Source organism: Oreochromis niloticus, linkage group LG19 (genome assembly GCF_001858045.2).
Source record: "Oreochromis niloticus isolate F11D_XX linkage group LG19, O_niloticus_UMD_NMBU, whole genome shotgun sequence".
Taxonomy (NCBI): Eukaryota; Metazoa; Chordata; class Actinopteri; order Cichliformes; family Cichlidae; genus Oreochromis; species Oreochromis niloticus.
Window position 1 is genome coordinate 6,567,509 of NC_031983.2, and position 9,111 is coordinate 6,576,619.

A 9,111-nucleotide genomic window follows, 5' to 3' on the forward strand; every position below is an offset into this window, starting at 1 on the left:
TGCAGTATACATGTAAGCAGACTGTTTAGATCAGTTATCTAAACAGTTAAGGTCTTTTGGAACCATTTCTGAACTATTAATTGTTAACTTCCCTCTGTGCTACCTTGATTTTAGCTTCTAGTCTCCTCCTCCATGAAGGGTGACGCTCCTTGTGGCTGTTCATCCTATAGCCAAGCATCTCAGTGACTGATCACTGCTGCTGTGGTGTAGATCAGCTGGTTGGTTTTGGTGGTGATGGTTGTTGTAGGGTTTGTTTGGGAGCTTAAGGGTCCTGTGCAGTATCTTAGCTGATCCTAGGACTGCGCTCTTCTGGACATATGCATATACATATGTATATATATATATAATATATATATATATATATATATATATATATATTATATATATATATATATATATATATAATATATATATATATATATATATATATTTGCATACTATAACTACATAGTAATGTATATCTACTAAAATAACAGTAAAAAAATTAGCTGTTTTGCACATATAAAAAACTGAACTACGTCATTTATTACATAGAATGTATATTCTCTAACAATAGCATAAATAACTATGAAACACTAACATTTAGTTTTACACTATATACTAGACTTACATATAATAGAACGACACTGACCTGTTTGTAAGTGTATAAAAACACACACTTGCATACTTATTTACAGTTTATATGAAATGCACAAAAATTGCAAGCATAAATGTGACATCTAGCTTATGCATACAGTAACACACAGTGACTACAGCAAGCATTCACCGTCACAGAGTCTGTGTATAATAGGGATTTCAGTCTAAGTAACATCTGAACATCTGAAGGTTTTTCCATGGCATTCACTCTGTATGTCTTTACAGAGAGACTGTGACACAATATAATACACAATAATATTGCTGCTGTGCAACCAAACTCTCAGTCAGTGATACTCTGACAAGCAAATGTGCGGCTCATCTCACTTCAACTTTGGAGAAAAACGTCCGGGTTCCAGGATCAGCACGGCTCTCTTTCAGTGTGTCCGACAGAGTGGTTTTGATGATTTTCCTGTCGGCTTTGGAGAGGTTTGTCTTGAGTTTGAGCAGAGCCGAAACATGTTTTTCACTGTTGGTGACAGAAAGAAGAAAGGGTTAAAAAAAAAGTGCTGATTTTCTCTATGTAAAGTCAGAGACTGTGGAAAAAAAGGATTGTCATGTGAAAGCTGCCACATTTGATATAGAAAATCGAGTTTGAGCATTTTTTTTAGCTAAATATAATCTGCAATTTTTTATTTCACTTTCAACATAAGAATAACAGCAGAAGTTATAACTTCACTGATCCAGTCCAAACTTGTTTTTCATTGCCATGTTATGTCTTTTTCTGTCTGTAGCCAGTTTTCTGCCCCTGACACACATCCTTCCTGCAAACACTGAAAGCTGTCATTAACACTTTACCACACCTCTTTAAATTGCTGAGAAGAGGGGAGATGGAAAATGTCTCAGTCCACCACTGTTGGAAATGTGACAATAGGTGGAGCTCTTACTGAAATGGATCCGTGCCTCAAATGCATGTGATTCTCCGAATATGAACTAGTTTTACCAAATAACTCTTCCATAAAACTCTTATTCAGCATAAACATACATGAGTGCTATCAAGAGCAGTGTTTACGTCTCTTGGTTCCTGTTCCCCTTTTTAAGTTTAGAATAAGACCAGAACGAGACAGTTTGGTTTCTGGTGCCACATTTGTATGAAATCCTCCTTTTAACTCTAATTAATAACATTATTGACTTCATCTACACACAGCTGCTGCTGCTTCTCTCATGCCGGTATGTTTTATTTAGCTTTGTGTTTATGTGGACTATCAGTGAAACTGGTAATGTAAAATAGAAAGGCAGCACATCTACTTTTAGCTAATTTTAGTTCCCATGAATGTAGCTCATCCTGCTCAAAAGAAACATCTGAAACCAATTGAGATGTTTGGCTCAGTCTGCTTCCTGTTTTCCCTCAGATCTCTCTGAAAAGTATAATTGTTTATCCTGACCTAATGTCTCACAAAGCTCTTATCATGATATAGTTCTTTATACACTTCTTCAGTTGTTTATGATACAACAGGCCCAAAAAATGAGAGCACATTACATTTGTGTGAGTTATACTCTGTATGTTGTTGTATTAAAGTAAATAATGTGTGAGTCAATTCGAAAGTTACCTGAGGTCGGGATAAGCAGATCCCACTGAAACGATTTGCATCTGTATGGCAGGAATATCTTGGAGTTTTAGCACTTCTGCCATCTTGGTCTGGATTTCCTTTAACCAGTCTTGTTTGGATCCCTGTGAAGACAAATCAGTGACGTCAGTTTAGTCTGCAAGTTTCCCCAAACTCTAATCAACATATCTGCTGTTTTTGGAAATAATCATGTTTTTTCTTCTGGAGTAATTGCACTGGAATTTCCAGCTAGCTGGGCAGTATATGTGAATTTTCAATTCTTTCAGTTACACAGACTGAAAATTTGCTCCAGTTCTTATCTAAAAGTCCTGTACTGCAAGTGGCGAAGGATCTTGTTCCATTTTACCTTATTATAATTCCTGTCTCATAATAGTAACCCCCTCCCACTCCTTGTCCTCTCACCATTCCAGATCCAACATCTATTGACAAATGTCTTTTTTCTATTTCTTACTGATTTTTCTTTTTATTCACTTGATTTTAAAAGTAAAACCAAAGTAAGAGGGTAAATTTCAAAACTTTAGTACAGCCCATCAATGGTTGTTTTATTGTTGTTAGTTGAATTTGTGACTAAGGTTGTTTCACCCTGTCAAACAATGTTATGCTGATCAGTGTTTGTGCTTGATTGATTTTATTTGTGTCTCAGTTAAAGTGTGCAGTGAAGGTAAGTCTCACCATTCTGGCAAACAGGTTGTGCAATCTCTCTGCATTTTCTTTCACAGTCATGTAAGCCATCAGCTGACGATCCTTGTCCTTCAGTTTGACCTCTCCTTTCAGGAGCCTCCGGACATATTCTACTGTCATTTCCTGCTGAAGCTGAGTAATCAGCTCCTGAATGTAAGTAACAAGATCATATTTTAGTCCATTGATTTAAAAGCTGGTAATAATGGCTTCATAGCAAAGTTTCACGCTGTCATGTTTCTACCTGATGACAGGATTGAGTCAAACCCTGAAGTTCTTGAAGCTCTTCTTCAGTGCTATTCAACAGCTTCTCAAATGTGTTCTTCTTCAGCCAGTCACTGGTTCCCACTTTCTTGTAGTGTGGCTGTGTGGGGAACAAATGTAATGCATGTTGTTGATCTCTAAAGAGGATAGCTGAAATTAAGAAAAACTGCCTCTAAATCTGTTTTAACCTCCTAGGACCTGGCGTCCACATATGTGGACATCACATTTTGGGTTATTTAGACTAAAATACTCAATTTTGCTCTACATGGGCCTGATATCCACTTATGAGGGCATTATACTGCTACTGTTTTATCAAAATTTTAAACGAATATCCTCATATGTGGCTCTTATTTTTCTTAAAAACAAAAATAAGATTGAAAAAAAAATCTGGTAATTCTTTGTTTTTATATTCATCGGGCCCCAATATGCCCAAATATCAAAGAGACATTAAAAATGCATGTCGTGGAAGAGTTCGGGTCTTAGGAGGTTAAAGAACTTACCTTGAGGATCTTGTGCACAGGGGTTAATAAATAAGTGTGGGCAGACTGTTTCATCTCAGTCAGACCTCGCAAACAGTTTTCCCGCACATTCTTTGGGAACAGATCGCGGTCCACAAGGAAGTCCCTTTAGACAGACCACACAGGACACATCAGCTCACAGTGATTTCACCTGTTATGAAATGATGAAGGTAAAATCAGAATTTCCATCTAACTGGATCAGAAACATACCTGAACTGTTCGACACAGCTGAGGTTTGCCTTTATGAAAGCTTTGCTGTGCGGTTTGTTCTGCTTAATGATGTCTTCATGAAAATTTTGATACCTGCAGAAGATTAAGAACAGTTTTCACTTTTATTGTCTTGATATTAACAAAAACTAAAACTAAAATGTATTTTTAAATGACAATATTTAAAAGACAGCCTTGTGAAGCCTTGTTACCTCTGCATGAAGTCTGTCAGGTTGGATGTTATTTTCTGGGCCTTGTGCGGGTCTCTTACAGTTATATGTGCTGATGTCACGATGCCGTTGATAAACTGAAGACAAATGGATTGGCAAATCAGTGGCAGTTTTAAGTACTTAAAGTACTTTACACAGCAATGCACTTCCAGCATTTTCAGATCCAGTTAAACTAACAATGTTATGTCATTTTTTCACCACAACAGTTTTTCATTGCACAGTTCTGACATAGCAATTTATTCAAAGCCTCTCATTATGGTCAGTAATGGTCAACAATTAGGAGTCAACAAATGCATGACTCACTATAAGGATCCTTGAGGTTGGCCACCACAAGTGACGCCTTTCACTTTATATTAATACATTTTCATAAAAGTATCGATTTCAGTCTCTTTTATATCAAGTTTATCCAGCACCTCTACCTGGATGACATCATAGGCCACAGGACTGATGTAGCAACCATCATCTCTTGTCGGCTCCTTTCCTTGATCCCACTCTTTCTTCGCTTCATCCAATACTCGGCCAATATAAATCATCAGATCGCTCTAAACACACAACAACACACAGCTGCCACTTTTAAACTGCTTTCATGTGTAAAGATTTAATTACTGACAGTAACAATTACATCTACAATATTATGTTCAAAAAGATAAAGCCAGTAACTCTTTGATGCTGGACTTGCAAATCTCACTTTAAGCCCTTCAATGCCCATTCTGATTAACTGGATACACGTCTTAGATACACTGTGTTACCTGTTGTTTGCTGAGGTACTTCTCCTCCAGAGGTTTCAGTAACTCGTCAGGAAGCAGGTTTCCCAGCGCTTTAGTATTGATATTACTGGCCAGCTCAGGTTTTTCAAGGATTCTGGTACACAGAGCAGATAACGCATGAGTTTCTATAAACACCCCAAGTTGTGTTTAGTCTACAAAAACGTCATTTTATTTTGCTCATTAAGAAAACAAGAAATTTGTCACGGACCGGGTTCCAGGGACTCGGGGTCCGTGAGGAGTGTGGACTACTACTATCATTATTATTATTATGGTTGTTGTTTGAGGGTTGTGTCTTCTGCATTGCTGCTGTCCTGTGTTCCGTGTTTGTGTACTGTCAGGTGTGTATGGGTGTGTGCGTGTGTGTGAGGGTGCGGTCGTGGCAGGCACTTTCAGGCCTTGTGGGTGTGACCCTGCCAGCTGACCGGTCACACCCAGGAATCTCCACACACACCTGGCGCCAATCAAGCTTCATCAGAGGAGCTTCAAAACAGTGTGGCCGAGAGCTCCTCGACGCTTGATCGTTGAGTGACTTCCCGTCAGTCTCAGTTTAATGTGCAAGGTTAGTGCAAGTCTGCCGTTAGGTTTTGTACTCATGGCTGCCTTTTGTATGCGTGTTTCCCCAGGAGGAATTGTGGTGACCAGGAGGCAGCACACGGACAGTACACAGGGAACAGAGACAGAGCACGGAGCACGGGATAAGGGAGAAGACACGGAACGGGAGTCGGGATCGCACTGGGGATTTATTGTTGTTTAGATTTACACCACTGTAAATAAACGCACTTCCTTCATCATCAAGTCCTGCATTTTGGGTCCTCATTCCTCACATCAGACCGTGACAAAATTAGCCGTTACATTTGTATTATTACTCACTATGTGTAATTGTTCAGGTATTTATTCTTCAAGGATCAGTGAAGGACCTCACACTGACAGACATCATCATGTTTAGGCACAGAAAGATGCTACTTCAAACAATAATTGAACTGGTGGCTTACCCTGGATAAAACTCCTTCACCCATCGCAGGAGGAAACTGCAGTCCTTGTCATCCAGAACAAAGTCTGCAATCTTTTTGAGTCTTGCGCTGAAAGTTTGATGGTACTGTCTTGCATAAAAGTTACAGATGTCCATCTCTGGTGGGTAGCAGTTCTTCACCACCTCCACCACCCACTGCATGTCCTCCTTCAGCTGCCTGCCCATGGACTGGATGTCTGCTCGGATAGGCGACTGGTTCACCTGGTCACCAGTGGGGCTTGATGGGTTCTCCAAACGACTATACACTAATTCATGAAGCACTTTGTCATGGTGCTCCTTCCACTTCTTGGGCCTCCAGGCTGGTGGCGTCTGACATCTTTGTTTCCACAGCTGGTCCTGCTCTTCCTCAAGTTTGATGGCTTTCACTGCAGATGTCAAAGCAGACACCTCTTCCTCACTGCTGAGAGAAAGACTCTGCTGCACGGTCTGCTCTATACGCTTTTCAAGTGCTTCATAGTCTGCAGCAAGCTTTTTTACTGCTTCCTCGTGAGCTTTAATTGCATCAGCCTCGGTTATCTCCCCAAACAGATGTTTCTCCCTGTCTATCAACAGTTGAGTGGCTTCGAACAGGTATTGTCCTTCAAGGTATTCCTCGAATTTAGGATTCACTGGTGGACAAAAAGAAAGATCAATAATTTTCAATCAGTTCACATTTCTTCTAAAACAAGGTGTCTAACATTTCTGGAAGAAATGGAGATGGTTATGCCTGTTGTGGATGAAGTCGACCGGGTCCGCATTCTTCTCCAGGTAGTAAAACGTGACCAAAAGACCAAGAAAAGTGCTGACTAATCTGCAATTTAAAAAATAAATAAATCAGTAATTTAAAAAAACCTACTTTCTCTGTCTTAATATACATTTTTTTGTATGATTGCCATAAACTAAACATTTTAGCCTTGTGTACAGCATCACCGTGAAATAACAAAAAAGCAGATTCAAGCATGAATCTGCAATAAATGCATTGCTATTTTTTAAATTATCAATAAATAAATACATTGAATTGCTTTGAATTCCAATAAGATTACAAAAAGAACTATTGAATATCTGCTATCCGAGGCTTCTGCTTTATAAATCCCACAATTATCACCAGCACAGTAACTTAACTACATGATAACAAAAAACACAATAACAAAAAAACTGTCATGTTTCATGTAGGAAAGAAGATGAAAAAACACTTTTTTCAGAACAACACATTTGAAAATGAGACATAAACAACATCAGCCCTAACACAACAAAGAAAACTACTGAAATCAGAAAAAACATTAAACCTCATCCAATCTAATTACAACAATACGCCAAAGTAAGTCTGTAAAAAGTATTTCTGTGGCCAAACAAACTATCAACATTATATATATATATAAAGTCTTTCAAATTCTACTCACATAAGCTTCACAGTCACTGCTTTGAAAGTAACTGCAGCTGTTTTGAGTTTTTATGCCTAGCGAGACAAGCTGCTCCTCCTCAGACGATGTAGGGAAATTCAGAGAGAACCACAGAGCCACGCATGCAATCCCTCCCCTTCCAAAGCGTACACAGTCACAAACACACACACACACACACACACACACACACACACACACACACACACACACACACAGAAAGCAGTGCCGTTTTTAGCATTAGGACAGGGACTTCGTCGACTGTTAGGAATGTTGTACAGTCTTTCATACTTTCTTTTTAACTTTCATGATCCTGTATTTAAAGTGTAAAAGGTGATGTTGTGTTCATGTTAAGTCATTTCAGAAGTTGGAGCCATCAGAGCTTTAGCGGCAGTCATCTTCATTAAATACTTGTGATGAGCATTAAGTAGACCGTGTCGTGGCAGATTACTTTTCTGATGTATTAATCACTACTTTAACCATATCACATTAGGAATTGTAATGTCACTTTCTCTTAGTGTAGCAATATCACTCCTATCACCAGTTGTATGCATGCATGTAGAAAGTTATCACAAGTGAGCCCCAAGTTTTATTGCACCTTCACAGTGGACCCATTGTATCTCTGTATCTCTGTATCTCATTGTACAACTGTGTAGTGACAATAAAGGCATTCTATTCTATTCTATTCTATTCGTTGTAGACTTGAATATCTGCAGATATCGTGCTCAAGGGAAGTGACGGGTGGTCGTTGCTTTTCTTAGAGTGGGAGGGGGTCAAGGATGAGCTGGACTGAAGGTATCGGGATACGTGATGTGCTGTGGAATGCTCTTTGTTTGAGAGTGTCTGTGTGGGTATAGAAGATGATCTTAGTGTTTGGGTGGGATGTTTCTCTCCACATTGCAATGTGTTTATTAAACCCACTTCAAATCAAGCTCACTGAGTGTGTTGCAGGTTATTGTTAAAATTTCCACAACAACCATCAGTGTTTTGTTTGTTTGTTTGTTTTTCAAAAGGAAAGATATTATAATCAATAACACTCAGTTATTTGTTAGACTCCTAAATAAGTTAAAGGTGGAAGTTTGTGATTTTGTGAAAAAGCAAGTAAAGACAAAGATCCATGACAACTAATACTGCCAAACCTCAACCCAGACCACCACATTTAACCAGACTGGTTGGAGGTCAGAATGTCAAAGTCTGTAGTATGTTTTGGATGGCACTGACAAATAAAGAATGTTGCTTTTGTTTGGTGACTCAGTGAAACTATCACAATGTTTGAAACGGACTCACGCGCAGACCAAGAATACTTGGCAAAAGAGAAAGTGCGTTTATATACAGTGTGGCAGGGGAAAGGGTCCGGGGCTCCAGGGTCCAGGGGAAAACAGGGATTAATCCAATACACACTCTCCTCCTCAGTGGGTTCCAAACACACACATGCTCGCTCGGGTCCAGGGCAGATCTGTACGCACACACAGAAAGAAGTCCAGGTTAGGAATAATCTCACACTCACAGATACAGATTCAGATTCAGATTCAGATTCAGATGGACTGACGCTGATGGCTCAACAATCCAGCGAAGGATGACACAGCTCCGCCATCATAAATAGTGCTCCAATCAGCTGGGAATGGCTGCAGATGTGACGGTGAGCACAGGTGCGTGGGCCCGTAATGAGCACTCCAGCAGAGGAGAGAGAGAGCACAAAGGAAAACAAACAAAACATGTTGCCAAACACAGAGTCAGCCGACGAGGCACGGGGACCATGACAGAAACACTGAGTTGACTGTTATGACAGACCAAAAGAAAAAAAAAAGTTGATGATATTGGGGATTTTGCAAAAGCTGAA

At 39.5% G+C, this 9,111-nt stretch overlaps 1 protein-coding gene and 1 long non-coding RNA gene across 2 annotated transcripts; one reads left to right on the top strand and one right to left on the bottom strand.

Annotated features, from left to right (window-relative positions):
• Positions 1-616: 616 nt before the first annotated feature.
• LOC109195943 (tumor necrosis factor alpha-induced protein 2) lies at positions 617-7,409 on the bottom strand. The gene is made up of 12 exons (XM_019348702.2): positions 7,275-7,409; positions 6,602-6,685; positions 5,858-6,503; positions 4,848-4,959; positions 4,518-4,640; positions 4,081-4,175; positions 3,872-3,964; positions 3,644-3,767; positions 3,124-3,243; positions 2,874-3,029; positions 2,184-2,305; positions 617-1,102 (listed from the first exon to the last, which is right to left on the bottom strand). Exons 2-12 carry the CDS (start codon positions 6,630-6,632, stop codon positions 952-954), a joined length of 1,773 nt encoding a protein of 590 aa, XP_019204247.1. The 5' UTR covers positions 6,633-6,685; positions 7,275-7,409; the 3' UTR covers positions 617-951.
• Positions 4,966-5,660, top strand: LOC112843130 (uncharacterized). The gene is made up of 2 exons (XR_003215272.1): positions 4,966-5,400; positions 5,489-5,660. It is a non-coding gene; the product is annotated as an uncharacterized LOC112843130 (long non-coding RNA).
• Positions 7,410-9,111: the final 1,702 nt, after the last annotated feature.